Here is a 20,559-nt window from a genome sequence, read left to right on the forward strand (position 1 = left end):
TGACCTGAGCCAAAGTCAGACACTTAACCCACTAAGCCACCCGGGCATCCCAAGCCTGGGTTTTTTAATTTTGAAATTCAAGGCATAGAATCGCACATATATAATGAATTGAAGCAAGGTTTCCTGCCTCCAAGACTAGAAAATTCTCCATGTCAGGTTGGGGGAGTGTGAAAGCCCAAGAGAAATTGAAGAGAACACAGTTCTAGTGGGTTCTAAGAAGTAATTCCCTTGCTACTCCCCAGGCAAAACTTGGCATTGGAGGAGGGACAACAGAAACCCCCAGTAAGTGTGCTGGATTCAAGAACAGAAGACATCTGTGCCCTTCCAGAGCCATGAGAGGTGACAGGACCCCAGGGAAAGAAGGTTATCCAGAGAGGGTCTAGGTGGGTCTCAGCAGATGGTCTGGGGTGGACTCCCACAGTTCTGCCTGAGACCCAAAGAATTGAGAAACAGAAGAACTATGCTGAGTGTTTGACAGGGAGTAAGAAGTAAATGCTAAATCTAGGGGGTAGGGGGCTTCTGGGCGGGAGGGAAGCATAGCTTTCCTGGCAATTAGGGGGGACCAGATGGCATATGGATATCTCTCCATTTCCAGTCAAAATAGGGACAAGGCAGCCTCCTTTAGAGGACTTGATACAAATGAAACCCCTGGAACAGAAAGAAAACTCCAGAGGAAAATGGCGAAGTTTCTGCTACCCAGCAAACTGACATTTGAAATGGTAACTAAGCTGTAGATACATTAGAAAGAAAAACACAGACACGTGAGTTTATGAACCGAGATTCATGCCAACTCCCAGACATCATCTCCCACAGCCCTGAGAGGTAGATATTATCCTCCCACTTTACAGATGAGAAAACTGAAGTTCAAGGGATTAAAGTGATTTGCCCGGAGTCACAAGATTTGAATCAGGGCAATCTGCACCCAGACCCATCCCCTCTCTGCCATAAAATATATGTAGCCTCCTGGATCCACACCAGAGGCTGTTAGCTGTCCAGTAACTAGCTGCACAAACTTAAATCAGTCCCTCGACTTATCTGCCTCAGTTTCCCCACAAAGATAGCAACAACCTGACCCAACCCATAAGAGTTGTACCAAGATAACAAAAAACGGTACTTTGAGGACGACTGACAACATAGAAGCTGTGGGAAGAGTCTAGAGAGTGTTTCATTGGATATGTCAGTCCAGAGCCAGGGTCCTAGCCCCTTGGAGGCATCAGTCAGACTCTGACAGGAAGTGAGAGCAGATTCAGGGAGGGCCTGGCCTGGAGGAAGGCAGCATGGCTCACAGGGCCGAATCCTGACTCCACCACTCACTCGCTGTGTGTCCCTGGGAAGTAGTCCCCCTCTCTGAACCTCAGTCTCCTTATCTGACATTTGAGGGGCAACAATACCTACCAATGCTGATGAAGAAGAGGTTCAGGTGGGGAGAGCACCTGGCACATAGTAAGTGCTCAATAAATATGCATTTCCTCCTCCTCTTTTACTTTTGCTCTTAAGATGTTAGGTTTTGCAGGACAAGAGCTGCTCTCACCAGTCTGCGACCTTGACCTCTCCACGACTCAGCTGTTTCATCTTCAAAATGGATTCAAAGGCCCAAGCGGTGGGGACAGATGCCTTATTACTTCATTTGGGGGAGGGAAGAAGAAAAGGTAAAGGCAGAGACCAGGATACCACAGCATCCTTCAGGCCTGGGAACCTGGAGAGAGTCTTCCAGGATATAAAAGTGAAATTTCATAAGAGCATGAGATGTGGGAAAGCAAAATGCGCAAGTGAGTGTGAGGAAGGTGTCTTCGTGCCTCAGCACAGTGACTCCGAGAACGGGCTGGAGTGTGAAGGCCTCGGCCCCGTGCCCGCTGTGCAAATCTGGACGTGTCCACTCACACTCCAAGCCTCGGTTCTCCCCTTGTAAAACAGGGCTACTCCTTCCCAGCCCACACCCTGGGAGGATTCATGGGGTTGCTGAATATGAAAAACAATGCCAGGCTGGCATTCAGCAAGAGCTCGGCAAGTGTCAGCGGTCGACACTGTTTTATTGTGATCGTCCAGCGAGAGAAATTCTGACTCTGCCCCATCCTCACTGTGTCTGGGCGCTTGTCCCACTGTGCAAAGGAGCAGGGCGGCATCCTCTCCCTCCCAGGGTTCTGGCCAGGATGTGTAGCCCCCGGCACGTCGTGCAACAGGGACTCAGAAAACAGGAGACCCCAGATGTAGGAAAGTCAGAGGCAGTTTGAAACTTCTGACACTTTGGGAGCGAGAATCCTCCAAATGGAGAAGAACTGGACCAGGAATGGAAAAGAGCCTCATCAGGAGAGGCTTCTTCCCGAGCCCCAGCTGGCTGCCTCTCGCGAGTTCCAAATGTGATCTGCCACCTGGGCGCGTGGGCCCCCAGCCTCAGCCCTGCGCATGAAACCATGAAGTCTTGAGTAACATCCCCATCTCAAGTTTTTCTCTGTTTAACTTGTCCATCAAGTGGCTTAAGTGTCCCACCTACTAATGTGATTGGCAATTATTTACTTTGGAGAGCCCTGAAAGACACCACCGGATCGCAGAATTCTGAATTATCTAGAAACCCATCATCTGATCGCACATTTCCTGATTCGCACACTATAAAAGACGCTACCTCCTCGGCAGAAGCAAGCAGGCGAGGGGAGAGGAGAGCAGGGAGAGACGCCAGGACCTCCGAGAAGCCCAGGTGAGACCTGCCTGTCCCACGCCCGTCCCACTCCTGCTCGGCGGCCCTGGGTGGCAGGGCCTCCAGGCTCCTCCCTGTGGGGTGGGCACCGGCTGGCTGCACTTAGGATCACTCATTGGGGGTCTCTTTCAGAGGGATTTTCGGGGGAATGGGAATGGCCATTCACTCTGCTTCCCTGAGAGGGCAGTAACATCGATGCAAGGTTTGAATGTGCAAATGTAAAGAGAATTTGAGCGTATGGCTGCAGCCGAAATCCCATGATAGGCTTCACTCAGGAGCGTGCTCTTCATACCCTAAATCAAAATCTCTACGGCAGGAGTGTTAACTTGAGGTTGCCATTGTGGATTCAGACCAGCATCCTTAGCTAGGGTCCTTAGCTTCCACTGGATTCATAAAAGGCCTGTCTCCCAACAGAGTTCAGAGAATGCGATCTAAGTTTGAGAGCCACAACTGGCTCTTGGGACCAAAAAGCGTTTTCGATTCCAGCCAGCCACAGCAATGAGGGTGCTTTGGCCGCATCAGCCAGTTGATGGAATTTTGCCCAAAGCAGCTTTTGACACCTTTGCTGGCTGCCAAATAGCTCTGTGACAGGGTTGGTGATATCTGGGAGGGGACAGTCCAAAAGGCAGCCAGATGTCAGGGACTGCCTCCAAATTTTGTTCAGGTTAGCTTGAGGGAGAAGAGAAAGGTGTAGAAAAGATAGTGTGGATGTTTGGGGGATGGGGGCTCGGAAACCTATCTCCAACTACAACTCTGCTATCAAGTTGCTGCGTGACCTTGGGAAAGTCACTACCCCTCTCTGGTCCCTTGATTCTCCTTATGCAATGAGGACTCTGAATGGCCCCAGGATTTCCCCAGCACTGGATGAGATGATGGCCATGGCCACATGACCTCTGTGATTTCAAAGGGTTTCCACAAACCATCGCAAGCTGGACCTGGGCCAAAAGACTTCCTGGGGATAATAGCAAAGCAGTTCAGCCCCTCAGCCTTTCCATTCTCTTGTCTGGACAGCAAGAACTAGGGGCAGGCCACTGCAAGCAAGCCCAATTGGAGAGTAAATCTGATGGTCACTTAACTTAAGGCCTTTGGGTCAGACAGATCTGGCTTCAAATCCCACCCCTACTGTGTGCTTGAAACCTTGGGGGAAGTTACCTACACTCACAAGACCTCCCTCTGCTCATCTGTACAGTGCACATAATATGCTCCCACATCTTAGGGGATGGTTAAGATGAAATCAGTTACCAGGTCTGGAGTGCCTACCCTGATGTCTGGGCCAGAGGAAACGCTGAGTAGTGTTGTTAGCTATTGCCATTCACTTCCTGGTGTTCGAGAGCCAGGAGGCAGATGGTGGGTAATTCCTCTCTGGTATCTGGGCTACATTAGACCCATTGTTCTATCCACAGATACCAAGACAGAAGATGTTTCAAACTGGGGGCCTCATTGTCCTCTGTGGGCTGCTGGCCCATACCACAGCCCAGATGGAAGTCCTGCCCGTGCCCCTGGACCAGAACCTGCTTTTGGCTGGGACTCCACCCCAGGCCCCACATCCCACAGATCTTGCTGGAAGCTTAACAAGTGGTGAGTCTGTGACAACCTCTTTCAGGTGTGTGTGTGTGTGTGTGTGTGTGTGTGTGTGTGTGTGTGTGTGTCCAACTGTTCAGTGTGGGGAGGGAGACAGGGATGATTGGGAGAGAGGGGCTGAGGATCTGGAATTGTCAGATTTGACCCCCCAAGGACCTACCCCTACACCCATTTCCAGGTCTCAGCAGTGGCCTGCTCTCTGGGGGTCTGTTGGGCATTCTACAAAACCTTCCACTCTTGGACATCCTGAAGACTGGAGGAGACACTTCTGGGGGCCTGCTTGGGGGCCTGCTTGGGAAAGTGACTTCATTGGTCCCTGTCCTGAACAACATCATTGAGTGAGTAGTCATAAAATAGGGCCTTGGTCCCCACCCCCACCAGATAACCTCCATGGAGATCTGGGAGCCCCAGGCAGTGGCCCTGGAGGAGGAGGTGGGGGGAGGGTGGTCTGAACATGAGGCCAGGACTCATGACAGCCTTCTCACAGTCTGGTGAGGAACACCAGCCCTCCTGAACCGGGGATTGCCCCCAGTCCTGATGCATATCTTGAGTCCCCAGCATCATCTATAACCCTCACAACCCTTTCAGGTCGAAGTAATAATCTCCAGTTTACAGATGGAAAAACTGAAGCACGGAAAGTTGCCTGGGCTTACACAACTAGAGTGATGCTAAGCAAGAGCTCTAACTCTAATTTACTTAAGTCCAAAGCCAAGGCTTTCCCACCACACAGTGGTAATTCTGTTCTCCTCACCTGTGGGATCCTTCAGAACACAGGTGGCCCTTGATGTAAGCAAGAAAGTGGACGCAACTCTCCTCAATTATGTCATCAGTGGATGTCCACTGAGCAGTCTGATGTGGGGTTCCCACGAGACACCCGAGAGCTCTCTAAGCGAGCGGCAATAATGGGAAGTTTGATGCCAGGGAGCTGGCAAATCCTGGGTCCTTGACAGGGCTGGATCAAAGCCATTTCCAAGATTCCTACCCACCCAGGCGCTTGCCCTGACTTGAAGACAGACAGATAGAATTGAGTTTGATTTCCAAATGCACCATGTACTTGCTGGGTGACAGGAAACCAAGGCACGCAGTCTCCCTGGGCTTGGTTTCTCCATCTGTAAGATGAGATCATAGTACCCACAGAGAAAAACTGTCAGGGAGATTAGGAGAGATGTAATCACCTGGCACACTGGTTGTAAGATCAGCTCAGAGGAGAGTCTTGCTTCCATCCTCTCTCCATTCTCCCTGACTTCCTGCTCCTTGATCTGATCATGACCATTGTTGATTGACCCGCCACTGACGGTTATGGCAGGAACCAGAAGCAGTAAGTGCTTCTTACCCATAAATGTTTGTGAGGGACTTACTCCACGTACTCTCATCCACTCACCCACTCATCTATCCATCCATTTGTCCATTCTCTCTACCATCTAACCAGCTACTCTCCCATGCATCCTCCCACCCATTCATCAATCCACAAAGTCAACCAATATGGAGTAGGCCCCTTCTTTGTAAGACTCTGAGCTGGTATACAGGATGCAAATATAATCCAGACACAGCCTCCACCCTGGAATACCTCATAGACATGAGATGCAGAGAGGGGCATGGTGTGTTAGGATCTGACCCAGTGCAGAGGCTGGGAAACACTGATGTGTGACTCAGAACTCATGTGGCCTTTGCTGCAAGACTCCCCTCTTTTCTCCCCCATCCCATCTCATGGGTAGCTCCTCCTCTGGGATGGGTACAGTTTGGATTAAAGGTGGTTTCCAGATTTGGGGCTGAAGGAGCTAATATTCCTCCCTCCAATGTTGCTTCTTGGACAGTCTGAAGATCACTAATCCCCAGCTCCTGGAACTAGGCCTTGTGCAGAGCCCTGATGGCCATCGTCTCTATGTCACCATCCCTTTGGGCATGATCCTCAATGTGAATACGTGAGTGGACCCCAAGGAGGAAGGGGAGGGTGGCTCACCAAAGGAGACCCTGATGCAATGCATAGCCATAAAGGGGTGTTGGAGTCTAACAGATATGAGTTTTCAACTCAGATACAGATGCAGCAAACCGTTTCCTCTGCAGACCCCTGGTCGGAAGTCTGTTAAAGCTGGCTGTGAAGCTAAACATCACTGCAGAAATTTTAGCTGTGAAAAATGAACAGGGGAAGATCCACCTGGTTCTTGGTGACTGCACTCACTCCCCTGGGAGACTGCAAATCTCTCTGCTTGATGGGTGAGGCCAGAGGGGTGGCTTCTCCTGCCCAGAAACAATATTGATGAGATGATGGACAGATGGCTGGGAAGACAGAACAATGGGAGTATGGATGAGTGGGAGGGTGGAAGGGTGGGAAGATGGATGGATGGATGGATGGATGGATGGATGGATGGATGGGTAAATAGCCACTCATCTTTTCTTTGGTGGGGCTGACCAGTTTTATGCTAGATCAGGCAATCAAAAATCTGAGTTCAAGCCCACCTACCAGAGGGGCATGTGGAGAAGTAGAGGGATTCTTGTGTGAACATGGACAGTGCCTCCCCAGTTAGAGTCTCAGCGTACTCAGATCACCGTACTACAGAGGCACTTTGGGGCTCTTGATTGAATCCACTAAGACAACAGGTGCGAGAATGCTTTGTCCCAGTATGGGGTAAAACAGCTATGCAGCCGACCTGGTTTCCTTATTTCAGTTACCTGTCACAGGGAGACTGAGTCATGCATAATGTGCAGAAGTCGTCCTCATTATGATTAACATTCACTGAGCACATATGTTGTATTTCACACATATCTCGTTGAATTCTCATGACAACAACGTACTAAGCACTGTTCATCCATTTATGGATTCTACAAAGTCTCACTGAATACCTACTGTATGCTGGAACTGTATGTTTATTCTATTCATACCTACTGTATGTACTGCTGTGTAGGGTGCCACTCCCTTTGGCTGGACCCCCCGGTGTTCACCTGCATGAGGGTGTGAGTGGACAAGGCCCCGTTTTAGTCATGGAGTACTGAGACCGACACGGGCACAGTAGCCCCTCTGAAGCCTTCTCCATACCAACCCCAGGCCTCTGCACTGCCCCCTGGATTTTCTCTTTCAGATTTGCTCCCCTCCCCGTTCAAAGCCTTGTCGACAGTCTCAGCGGCATCTTGAATGAAGTCCTTCCTGAGCTGGTACAGGGCAAGGTAAGTGAATAAAAGTGGCAGCTCCTGATCCTTAGGTCATAGAGCTTCTCAGGATGAAAGAATCCCCTGGAGCGAGGTTTTCTGAACCCCTCAGTTTGATATGTCTCCCTGTCCGCTGATCCATGTGTCTGTGTTTCTTCTTTCCACCCTTCAAAACGCATTGATTGGTTCCTGCTGTGGGCCAGGCCCTGGGCACGTCCACACTACAGCTGAAATGGATTGGCCCCTGCCCCAGGAAGCTCCCAGGCCACCCTCACCAGGGCTGTAGGCAAGCACTCTTCCAGCCTATGCTAGGGTGCCTCCTATAACCAGAAACTCACCTCTCCCAGAGAAGCTCTAGTTAGAAGCAGGTGTCCTATCACACGGTGAACACTGGCTCATGTGATTGGGCACTTCACATACACACCTCCATTTTCTCCCTCTGCCCGTGTGAATGTGTAAGCATTCATCTGTGAGACTGCTTAGAACCAAACACTCTCAGACACGGAAAAATGATAGAAAATCTCCCCCAGAGAATCCATCCTCGGGATACTGCTGCACCCAGGGCTTCCCTACAGGTGCCACTTTGCCTAACGCCTCTCTCTGCCCCTGGGTCAGGTGTGCCCTCTGGTCAATGAGGTTCTCAGCCACTTGGACGTCACCCTGGTGCATTCCATTGCTGGTAAGTACCCACTTCCAAGGCCTCTCTCCCTTTCCAGAACAGCGATTTTCCCCCAAGGAGCCCATCCCTGCACACCATAGGAGAGAGCCAGATCCTTCCAGCCTCAGCTCTCCCCATTGCGGGTTTTTTTTTTTGTTTTTTTTTTTTGCCTTTAATTATCCAGATAATGTCAATGGATAGGCCTTGCTTCCCCCACCCCCCCACCCGCCTCCAGCAGACCGACACTGAAAACAGCTGAGCTGGTTGGTGGAAGGAGGTGTTAGCCCTGCCAAGCTTCACCCGAGCTTAGTGGGATCACCAGAGTTCCCAGTGCCCGTCCCCAGGCCTCCGGGGAGTATGGGATATCTCTGAACTCCTTCACACTGGGATCATCACTCTGGTCTGCAGTGGTTATTCTTTCATTTTCCAGACATGCTGATCCATGGGCTGGAATTTGTCATCAAGGTCTAAGCCTTCCGGGAAGGGACCCAGCCTCTGTCAAACTGGTGAGTGCTGTTCCCCAATCCCCAGGATTTGGGTGTTGCTGCTCTTCTCCTGGCAGGGGACAGAGGGGGGCTTGGGACAGTGACTCTATTGGGACAGTGACTATCTCCAAAGGGAGACAAACAGCCACACAGAGGTACACAGAGATGCACAGAGAAGTCCACAGAAATGCTGACAGAGGTGGAGAGACACAGACAGCACCACAACACAGCTACAAAGAGAAATACACATGGCTATGGATACACACACACACCACACATAGGTACACATGGATACCAATGCACTCAAACAAATGCACAAGGAGTCCCCTTGGCCCCAGGCCCCAGACGCTAGCCTGAGGTTCTCAGCCCCCTCCCCTTCCTTTGGAGGGCAAGTTTGATGATGGGCCAATACCAACAAAAGTCAGCGACTGCCAGTCTCCATTCTGACTGGGGGCTTCTCCCAACAGACCCACTTCCTGCTGCTCAATCCACTCTCTGCCCAGCTTCCCAGGGCTCACAGAAGGCTGACCCATGTCCTGGACAATGACACGGCCACTATGTGGGAACCAGAGCAGCCTTCTCTCCAAGGAAACTGCTCTCCCTCCTTTCCCACAGGCATGTGTTACAGCCCATGTTCCTCACCAAATAAAGTTGCTCTTTCTCTGCACAGGGGCCCTTGTCATTCTTCACCATCATCTGAGAGCTAGTATATTGGAAAGAACCCCAGCCTGGGTGGTTGGAGCCATAGAATGGAGTTTGGACTTTACACTATAGAACTTTATGGTTTTCAGCTAGACAGGGAGATGTTCAGATGAGTGTGGATTTCAGAGCGACTGCTCTGGGGTCCTTAGGATGGGTGGACAAGTGGTTGGGGATAAACGTAACACTCCAGGCATAGATGATGACGCACAAGTTTGCCATACAAGAAGTGAAATGGTATATTTGAGAGATGTTCAGGAGGTGGACCTGAGAGTGTAGGTGAGGGACCAGGTGAGGTACAGGTTGCTGCCCATGTACCAGGTTGGGGAGCCTGAAGGGAACTAGGGATGTGGGAGGAGTAGACTCCAGCAGGAAGATCATACCTTTAGCTTTGGGCATGCTGCGTGGAAGTGCCTGGAAGACCCTGAGGGAGATATCCAGGAATCTGGTGCATCACAAGTCATATGCCACTCCTCTTTGCTCACTGGCATCCAGTTAAACTAACTTCTTTTCTGTTTTCTCAGCAAGAGGGTGATAAGGATGACAAGGAGGAAGTATAGGAGGAAAGATAAACTGGTCCCAAGTGCTCATGGTTCACAGGCATAGAGGAGAGTCATTGGAGATGCATATGAAAAGATTATTGATGCCATAAGAGTCTTATTTTTGGAGGAAGATGCCTGGTTTTTAGGAACCAAGAAGAGGAAGAGATGAAAGGAAGTTGAGAGTGAGTGCAGATACAATATATGAAAAATTGGAGGCAAGAATGAAGAACAGGGCTACCCAGGCTGGGAAAGGTTGTCCCCTCAAATAAAAACTAATTTTGCAACCATTGTTTGAGGTCCTTAGAGGACTAGCCCAACTGTCTTACTCCACAGATGAGGGCACGGAGGCCATGGGGATATGTGGATGACTTGCACAGGTCATAGAATGACAAAAAGGCAAACTCAAGACGTCACAAAAAACCTTGTCCTTTGTGCTTTGGGAGACCCCATTGACCTTGTGAGAATGACCAGATTCAGGCTGGTGTTTCTCAACCCCTGCGAAACATCTTTCATCAAGTCCAGACCTACCACCATACCCACCTACTGTTGTCACTAACCAACATGGCACCATGGGAAGATAGTCACATAGTTCAGAACTTCAAGGTTTATTGTAGGAAACCAGCAGGTGTCTTCTGGTGAGGACGTAAGGAAGGAAACATCTTCCACCTTCACAGAAGTAGAAGATATTTGAATTTTATAAGCAGATGAATGATCATTGTGAACGTCTGTCTACCTAGTCAGTGCCCTAAAGTACAGAAGAACCTTCCAGACTGGAAACCAGCAATCAGGACCTGACTGGGTTTGAGGAGAGTCCAGGCATTAGTTACTTTCAAGTCCCTTTTTGGGTAGGCATGAAGTCAATACTGAGTGTCCCCCTTGGCTGAAGTCCCAAGAATCAACCTGAATAAGGACAGGCACACACACCTGGTACCATCAGCACTGGTCCTGCTGCCCTCTGGCCATGGCACCAAACTGCATTCCTATCTGAACACACATCCACTGCCCATCTCTGAATACTATTTTCCCAGTGCTCCCTCGGACTTCTTTCTATAGCCCACAGATGGGTCTTTCCCCTCTGCTAACAACTTCAATTCCTAACTAACTAGTCTAAGACTGCCCTGGATACACAATAGTCTGACAGGCAGCCAGGTCAATCAGAACACGTTCATGACTTTTAAATAGTGATAACATTTTCACATTTTAAAACCTCTCTCAAAAGGATGTCAGTGACAATGGCAGATTGAAGACCTCTAAAAATTCTCTCCTATGGAAAAGCCATGAGAAAGCTGGCAAAAAAAAAAAAAAAATTGTCAGAACCAGCTTTTTCAGAACTCTCTGAATTAACCAAAGGTTTGCAGCAATCTGGGGTGTGCTTATTCAATTAAAATTGCTGAATCTTGGTAAGGACAGCGAGCTCTGGGGCGTTTTAATTGACCCTGGTCCCATCTCCCACTCTCCGACTTCACAGAAGACTTGAAAACCAAATGCCCACAATCTTGGTGAAAATCAGTAGCCTAGAAGCCACTGGAGACAGGCAGAACAGAATTGAAATAACTTCAAAGCCTCATTCCCATAAAATGGTCATTATTTGATCTGCCTTGTTAGTTCCCTGCAAGATCCCACTCTCAAGGCTGTCTTGACTTGACTTGACTCAGAGCTCACCTAGTTTCAACAGCCTTTCCTCCAAGGACCTTTGTCAAGATGGCAGACAGATGTGAAGACTGGGGGTTTCTAACTCTCAAGCTAGTCCACACTCAGGCTTTGGCAATTTGTCACAATTACATTTTAAGTGTTCCTCCCCAGCAGCCTCTGCTTCAGGTAAGCTGACCTCGGCTGTAATTTTATGTGTTCACCTGTCTCTCCAGATCTGGGGATGGCAGTTTGCCCTATGACAGGCCTGAGAGAGTTACTGATTGTCCGTATTGAGCTCTTTTCTCACCGTGAAGGTGGGAATGACAGCTTCCGAGCTCTTTACATGTTGGCGCTGAGATGAGCAGTCTGGGTTTATAGTTTTGACCAGTTATGTTTGCTTCATGGGAGGATGGGCCCCCAAGCCTCCTCATACCGCCATCCAGAAAGTGAGACTTCACTGAAAGTTGTTAACCATTACTTCTTCAAAGTTCTTGTCTGCACCATTCTTCTGTCATCCTGAGTCTCTCATGACATGAATGTAGACCTTTTGTGATGATCTACACTGGCTCTATTGAGGCTCTGCTTGCTTCTTTCCGCTTTCTTTCTTCCTCTTATTCAGATTGGATCCATCTCCAATGTGTTGTTGTAGTAGACACTTTTATTTTTTTAAGTTTTTTTTAATGGTTCTTTGTCTATTTCGAGAGACAGAGAGAGTGGGAGTGGGAGAGGGACAGAGAGAGGGAGAGAGAAAATTCCAAACAGGCCCCATGCTGTCAGCGTAGAGCCCGATGTGGGGCTTGAACTCACAAACCATGAAATCACGACCTGAGCCAAAATCAAGAGTCAGACGCTTAACCGACTGAGCCCCCCAGGTGCCCCTAGACATTTTTAGCACAATGTTACAAGACTCTGGGTCCTGTTTAAATCCTTTGGAGAATGTTGGGGGGCAGGGCTGTTTGGTTTAGCAACTGACCCAGTGAGATTCAGCCTAAGCCAGTTAGTTTCAAGTTCCAACCTGCCTTCTGTGGGCTGTGTTCTCAAACAAGGGATTTCCTCCAATGTCTCTACTTGTAGGGCACCCCCCTTCCTGGTTCTTGGATCAGAAGGAGAGGACTTCTCTTGAAGCTTTTTGTATTCACACCTGCACACAGTGTCATGACTCACACTGCCTTTGAGTCCGGGAGGAAAGATACAGGAGGAATAAAAACTCAGGAAACTCAGCTTTGGATCATTCATTCTTTCAGTTATGACTTCCTTCTGCGGTCCACCTGCCCCCATTTATCTTTCAGAATCCCCAGAGAGCTACTTCATTCACTGTGTCCAGCATTTTAGTTTCATTCTGTAGGAAGGACAAGGTAGGGTCAGCTTACTCCATCCATCTCAACTCTCCAATCTGCAAAACCCGATGGCTTATGGCAGATGATGGCGGACTACCAGTAACTTAATCAAGTACCCTCCCGGTTGTAGCATCCTACTAGAACGGCTAAATGCAGCCTCTGGTGCTTGGTGTGCAGTTATCTATCTGGAAAACGTGTTCTTCTCAGTCCTCATCAGATAATGACTTCAGAAGCAATTTGCATTCACTTGGGATAGACCACGGCACACATTCAATTTTGCTCCTGCTCTCCATCACAAGATAAAGTCTGAAGGGGTCCTCTCATGTTCATGTCCTAGCTACTATTTCTGTGTACCATGCCACCCCCAAATTAAGTGGCTTAAACAACAATACTCATTTCGTGACGCTCTGGTTTCTGTGGGTCAGAAATTCAGGAAGACTCAGGGTGAAGTTCTGGCTCATATTCTCTGCAATCGCAGGTTTAACTTGTAATCCCTTCTTTAATCCTCCGCACAGACCTCTGAGGTAGGTACTGTTGTGATTGGCCCCCCTTTGCAGAGGCACAGAGAAGTTGAGTCAGATCCCTGAAGTCACCAGCCAGGGCAGGTGGGGCTGGGGCAGGAGCGAGGCAACCAGACCCACAGAAGGGAGATCAGAGGAGCTTTCGCTCATTCCTCCTGTGCCTCCCCATCCCACACCCCACTCTGCTCCCCAACACGATCCCACAGCCCTCACAGGCATTGCAAGGAGAGGCAGGAGGAACAGCAGCAGACTCCTATTTTGCCCCTACTCTGCGCCAGGCTCTGCTCTAGGCTTTTGGTAGCTTAATCTCATGAATCCAATAGCCCTGGAGGGTTGTGTTGTTATTGCCCCACCTCCCAGATGCAGAGCCTGAGGCACAGAGAGATGGACTCACTTGCCCGGGGACACGCACTGGTGAGTGTGGAGCCAGGATTCAAAGCCAGGCTGTCTGGCTCTGTAGGCTCTGTCTCGTCTCTGATAAATTCGCCCACAGCCCTTGCCCTTCAGCCTGGTGAGCCTGCCCTGGTGAGCCTGTCTTGTCCAGTGGCATTTCCTCTGGCATTCTACAGAGGCCACAGACGACTCCCTGGGACACGCATGGCAACTGCCAAAGATTGCCAGTGAGCTGGAGTTGACCTGCCAGGGGGAGTGAAGACTGCAGGTCTCACCAAAACCATGAAGGCTCTGAACCACTAGGGGGCAGGAACTGGCCCCGTGAAGCCAGGGGTCCTACCCAGTGGAGATGTTCTCAGGAGGAAAGGAGGGAGGCAGGCCATTCACAGTGACCAGCTATTCAGAGGCACGCCTGCCTTAAATGTCAGCCAGTGGGGAGGAGGAAACGGGCTTGAGTTTCTGCCCTTATAACACAGACCAGTCTCTGTTTGATGATTAATTTCAGATTTCTTTTTAGGTTTTTTTTTTTTTTTTTTTTTTGAAGGGGGTGGAGGGCAGAGACAGGGGAAGAGAGAGAATCCCAAGCAGGTGCCACACTGTCGGTGCAGAGCCGGATGCAGGGCTTAAACTCACGAACTGGGAGCTCATGACCTGAGCTGCAATCAATAGTCAGACGCTTAACTGATTTGAGCCACCCAGGCGCCCCCATTAATTTCAGATTTCAGCGATCTGACTTGTTCTCTCACTTTCCCTTCCCCGACTCCCTCACGAGGGCCTGGGTCTACTGCCTCTCAGACCCCTTCTCTCTCATGTCTTCATCATAAAACCTCAACAGTTTCTCTGCCACCTGCTTTCATTCCCTTTCTATTCCCAACACCCCTTTTCCTTCTTTTACTAATTATCCTCCATAGTCACATCTCAGAAATTGCTCACTCCATCAAAATTGGAATCTAAATTTTCACAGTATTCGTTACAACAAATCAAGGCAGTGCTTCTGTAACAAAGGAGCCTGACACTTCAATGAGCCCGACACGGAAGTCTGATTCTTCATTCAGACATTCACTTCATATTCCATTTCAGGGCCACCCCAACTACAGTGCACGACCCCCGCCGTCACCAGGATGGGGCAGTGAGGGTGGGCAGAGGGGCCGGATATCACTAAAGACTCGGCTGAAAGTGGTGTGGGTCACTTCCTTCATGTTCCACTGGCCAGACATTCAGAGCCCCAGTGTCCTTATCTGCAAAACCTCCATCTCAGAGGAGTTTTGTGAGGATCCAATCAGCCACTGCATGTAACACATGTACCTATCACCATGCCTGGCATGTAGTTAGTCAGGGCTTAACATAAGCTATTAATGGGGAGCCTGGGCGGCTCAGTCAGTTAAGCATCTGACTTCAGTTCCAGTCATGATCTCACTGTTTGTAGGTTCAAACCCTGCATTGGGCTCTGTGCTGACAGCACAGAGCCTGGAGCCTGCTTCAGATTCTGTGTCCCCCTCTCTCTCTGCCCCTCCCCTGCTCACTTTCTGTCCTCTCTCTCTCTCTCAAAAATAAACATTTAAAAAATCAAAAAATAATAAAAACAAAAATAAATTTAAAAAAAGAAACATAAACTATTATTATCATTCATGCCAACGATTTCCTGGAAGAGCATCTCAAGCAAATTATTTGAGCTTCACTTCATCACTGGAAAAGAGGGGAGAGGGGACTAACAGTACCAGTGCATCATTACTGTAAACACAAAATAATGTGTAGAAGACCTGGCTCAGGAAACGTTGCTGCCCTGAGTTAGCTAGCTTCAAGATCTTTCATAAGAAATCATTGGTTTCACCGCAAATCAACCAAGATCCAAGAGTGGAAACAAGGAGAATGAGTATCAGGGTCAATCAGGGTTTGATCCGTACAGAACCACTAGGAGTGATGTATATGAGGGGGTCTTTGTAGGGACCCCTTATCCCTACAACTCACAGAACCGTGGGAGTGGCTTAAATGGGCTCCACCAGGCTGTTGTCTTTGTGTCTGGAGCTGGAGCTGAAGTCAGCGGGGCAGACAGACAGGAACGGAAGATGGCTGTGACGTGGGGGGACACAAAGACAAACTGGAACGTGCATGCATGTCTCCCCACCTCCAAGCCTCCAAGTCCAAGGATGCAGGGGTGCAGAGGAGGGTTCCTGCTCCTCTGGTGAGAGCCCGGGCACTTGATAAGGCAGTGGAGTAGGAGCCAGAGGCCAAGCACTGGTCCAGACCCAGCGCCCACATGCACGTGATCTTGGATGGAGGCAAAATAGCCTCCTCTTGAGGATGGCTCAAGATCCCACAGCCCTCTTGAGGATTAACAGCAACGTGACCCGGAGCTCAGTGCATGGCATCCTCTTCTTTGCGACTCAATCTTCTAAAGTGTGAAATGGGAGAGTCCAGAGTTCAGCTGTTGAGTCCTTGTCTCAGATGAAAACCCTTTCCCCAAAAAGGACATTGTTTTATTTGCACTATAGCTACACTTGGCTACCTCTGTTTCCCCCTTGTATTAGTTATCTGTTGCTGTCTAACTATCCGTAACTTTGTGGCTTAAAAGCATTTATTATCACATAGTTTCTGTGGGTCAAGAATATATAGAAAAGGCTTAGCTGGGGTCTTCTGGCTCAAGGTGTCTCATGAGGTTACAGTTAAGATGTTTTCCAACACTGCATCTCCCAAAGGCTTGACCAGAGCTGGACAATCCTCTCCCGAGATGATTCACACACATGGCGGGTTGGCTGGAAGCCGCCGGTCCTCACCACCCAGATCTCTCCGTTGGGCTGCTGAGCATCCTCTCAACATGCCAGCGGCCTCTCCCGAAACAAGCCATCTGAGAGAGGAGGAAAGAGGGAAGCTGCAGGTTTTATGAGCTGGTCTTAAAAATCACACACCTTCATTTTCTGTCATAATCTCTTTATTAGAAGTGAGTCACTAAGGGGGCACCTGGGTGGCTCAGTCGGTTAAGCAGCCGACTTTGGCTCAGGTCATGATCTCACGGTTCGTGAGTTCGAGCCCCACGTCGGGCTCTGTGCTGACAGCTCAGAGCCTGGAGCCTGCTTCAGATTCTGTGTCTCCCTCTCTCTCTCTCTCTGCCCCTCCCCCACTCATGCTTTCTCTCTCTCTCTCTGTCTCTCAAAAAAAAAAAAAAAAGATTAAAAAAAAAGTGAGTCACTAAGTAGTCCCCCTTCTTAAAGGGGGCTTAAAGAAATTGTGGACACGTTTTAAAACCACTGTGTCCCTCGGGGCGCCTGGGTGGCGCAGTCGGTTAAGCGTCCGACTTCAGCCAGGTCACGATCTCGCGGTCGGTGAGTTCGAGCCCCGCGTCAGGCTCTGGGCTGATGGCTCAGAGCCTGGAGCCTGTTTCCGATTCTGTGTCTCCCTCTCTCTCTGACCCTCCCCGTTCATGCTCTGTCTCTCTCTGTCCCAAAAATAAATAAAAAACGTTGGGGGAAAAAAAAAAACAAAAAAACAAAAAAAAAAACCACCGTGTCCCTCTCCATGCCAGGGGCATTGCCTTCAAGGTCCAAAGGCCCATTTTCCTGAGCAAATGAGCCTTTTCTCCTTGGATAAATTCTTCAGCCTCCACAGGAAGTAGAAATGGCTGCAGTGCAAGGTATGGATTTTGTACTGTTGTTTTGACTGTTTAATAGCAATTTTCCTTTTCACTGCATTCAAACCACATAAAAGCAGAAATGCTCTAGTGAAGAGGTGCCTGGGTGGCTCAGTCAGTTGAGCCTCCGACTCTTAATCTCAGCACAGGTCATGATTGCACCGTTTGTGAGTTCAAGCCCCACATCGGGGTCTGCGTTGAGAGCACAGAGCTTGCTCGGGATTCTGTGTCTCCCTCTGCTCCTCCTCCCCTCACTCTGGCTCTCTCTCAAAATAAATAAACAAACTTAAAAAAAAAAAAAGGAATGTTCTGGTCAAAGTGGAGATGAAGGGCCCAGTTTCAACACGTCTGCCCCCATCAGTGTCTCCTCCAGTGTCGACAGGTGCTGCCCCTGCTGTGTGAGACTCTGCACAGAGAAGGCGGTGCTGAATCACGAAGGCGGAACTTCCTTGTTCCCTTTTTCATTCTTTCCCCCCCTCTTCTGATGACAGCCAGAACAAAGTCTCAGTAGGAAGCTAGCCCATCTTTAATACTTGGGGTGTTGTTGTGGCAAGCTCTCTGTTGAGAGAGAGACAGAGAGATGCTCCAATTCGTCTTTTTGCCACATTGTCCAGGAAAACCCAAAATGTTTTCATTTTTCTGTTTCCCTTGTGAAGCCACCATGTGGCTGCCTTTTATTTCTGAAAGTTGATGCTAGGACATTTAACTAAAAATTGTAACATTTCCTATTAGAATAGATTTCTTTAAAAATAGGGAGACAATTTGAAGGAGAATATTAAATAAATAAAGGTTATGGTGGCTGGTGTGTGGCAGAAGCTGTGGAGGGGATTTGATATGTGAGTGACTATAATCTAAGGAGCTTGGGGACCCATATTCCAGTGCGTTACTAGCCTGGCTACTGGATCCCCCTAAAGCCCCCAGGATCCTAGCCTTCTTGCACCAGCTCGCGCTCGCATTCCTGTCCTGTGCCCACTAGATGGCGCTGTTGCAAGGCAACCTAGCAGTCATCTTGAAGATTAACATTTGTTTAGCAGTACCGAGTAGCCCAGCAACTTGCTAAACCCTTTCAAAGCCAGATCTTATTTAATCCTCACAGAGAGGAAGCCTCTAAGTCTCAAGGTCATACAGCTTGTGAGCAGTGGATCCAGGATTCGAATCCCTGCAGTCAACCTCTAGAGCCCAAGCTCTTTGCCAGGGGTTACCAATTCATGAGCCTCTGGCCAAATCTGGTACGTTGTTTGTCATTTTTACTTTAAATTATTTTAAATACTGATTTTTTTTCCAATTGGGTGTGACTGTAAATGTATTCACTATTTCCCCAAACACTATCACACCAAACTGTCCTATGCTATTAAATGCCTATTCCCTAAAGTATGGTTGCCAGATTTACCAATAAAAGCACTGGACATGGCAGAAAAACAGACACTCAGATCCATGGAACAGAATAGAAAATCCAGAAATGGACCCACAAACATATGGCCAACTAATCTTTGACAAAGCAGGAAAGAATAGTCAATGGAATAAAGAGTCTTTTCAGCAAGTGGTGCTGGGAAAACTGGACAGCGACATGAAGAAGAATGAACCTGGACCACTTTCTTACACCATACACAAAAATAAACTCAAAGTGGATGAAAGACCTAAACTTAAGACAGGAAGCCATCAAAATCCTCAAGGAGAAAGCAGGCAAAAACCTCTTTGACCTTGGCCTCAGCAACTTCTTACTCAACACGTCTCCAGAGGCAAGGGAAACCAAAGCAAAAATGAACTATTGGGACCTCATCAAAATAAAAAGCTTCTTTCTTCACAGCGAAGGAAACAATCAGCAAAACTAAAAGGCAACCGACAGAATGGGAGAAGATATTTGCAAATCATATATCAGATAAAAGGTTAGTATCCAAAATCTATAAAGAACTTACCAAACTCAACACCCAAAACACAAATAATCCAGTGAAGAAATGGGCAAAAGACATGAATAGACACTTCTCCAAAGAAGACATCCAGATGGCCAACTGATACATGAAAACATGCTCAATATCACTCATCATCAGGGAAATACAAATCAAAACCACAATGAGATACCACCTCACACCTGTCAGAATGGCTAACATTAACAACTCAGGCAACAACAGATGTTGGCAAGGATACGGAGAAAGAGGATCTCTTTTGCACTGCTGGTGGGAATGCAAACTGGTGCAGCCACTCTGGAAAACAGTATGGAGGTTCCTCAAAAAATTAAAAATAGAACTACCCTACGACCCAGCAATTGCACTACTAGGTATTTATCCAAAGAATACAGTGTGCTGTTTCCAAGGGACACATGCACCCCCATGTTTATAGCAGCACTATCAACAATAGCCAAAGTATGGAAAGAGCCCAAATGTCCATCGATGGATGAATGGATAAAGAAGATATGGTGTATATATATACAATGGAGGATTACTCGGCAATCAAAAAGAATGAAATCTTGCCATTTGCAACTACATGGATGGAACTGGAGGGTATTATGCTAAGTGAAATTAGTCAGTCAGAGAAAGACAAATATCCTATGACTTCACTCATATGAGGACTTTAAGATACAAAACAGATAAACATAAGGGAAGGGAAGCAAAAAAATATATAACAGGGAAGGGGTCAAAACATAAGAGACTCTTAAAGAGAAAAAGCAGTTGCTGGACGGGTTGTGGGAAGAGGGTGGGCTAAATGGGTAAGGGGCATTAAGGAATCTACTCCTGAAATCATTGTTGCACTATATGCTAACTAACTTGGAAGTAAGTTTAAAAAAAATTTTTTTTAAATAAATAAAAGCACCGGACACCCAGTTAAGTTTGAATTTCAATAAACAATGAATAACTTTTAGTGTAAGTATGTCCCAAATATGGCAAGAAATATACTTAAACTGATACATTATTCATCTAAAGTTCAAATTTAAGTAAGCTTCCTGCATATTTTCTGGCCAAAATAATGAAATGACTGCTTATATTTTTTCTGGCAACCTTGCCCTACTGGCATTTGCATTTATAACTCCTGCCCTGTACTTCTTCCCCCACAGAGGGGAATATTTATTGAGCATCTACTATGCTAGTTTGGAGTGGAGTCTGGAGCAATAAAAAGGCTCTGCAGTGCTGTTGCTGGAACCATGTGACCAGGCTGACCTCATGGTACTAGAAGTATCTGTGATAGAGAAAGAAACCATGTGGAGTGTCTGACACATCCCACTAAGGGAGTCCCAGAGAAGCCTGCTAGAATTCCG

The 20,559-nt window shown here is 48.2% G+C and overlaps 2 protein-coding genes across 5 annotated transcripts in view; one reads left to right on the forward strand and one right to left on the reverse strand.

The window, feature by feature from the left end:
* The window catches only part of CDK5RAP1 (CDK5 regulatory subunit associated protein 1), a 230,485-nt gene that overhangs the window by 74,334 nt on the left and 135,592 nt on the right, over positions 1–20,559 (reverse strand). The gene's annotated exons all lie outside the window — the stretch shown is intronic.
* BPIFA1 (BPI fold containing family A member 1) lies at positions 4,111–8,546 on the forward strand. Its single transcript, XM_058686407.1, has 7 exons — positions 4,111–4,270; positions 4,452–4,611; positions 6,088–6,195; positions 6,338–6,487; positions 7,351–7,435; positions 8,033–8,096; positions 8,506–8,546. The coding sequence occupies exons 1-7, from the start codon at positions 4,111–4,113 to the stop codon at positions 8,544–8,546; spliced, it is 768 nt and encodes a 255-aa protein (XP_058542390.1).

The sequence above is a fragment of the Neofelis nebulosa genome, chromosome 9, assembly GCF_028018385.1.
Source record: "Neofelis nebulosa isolate mNeoNeb1 chromosome 9, mNeoNeb1.pri, whole genome shotgun sequence".
Taxonomy (NCBI): domain Eukaryota; kingdom Metazoa; phylum Chordata; class Mammalia; order Carnivora; family Felidae; genus Neofelis; species Neofelis nebulosa.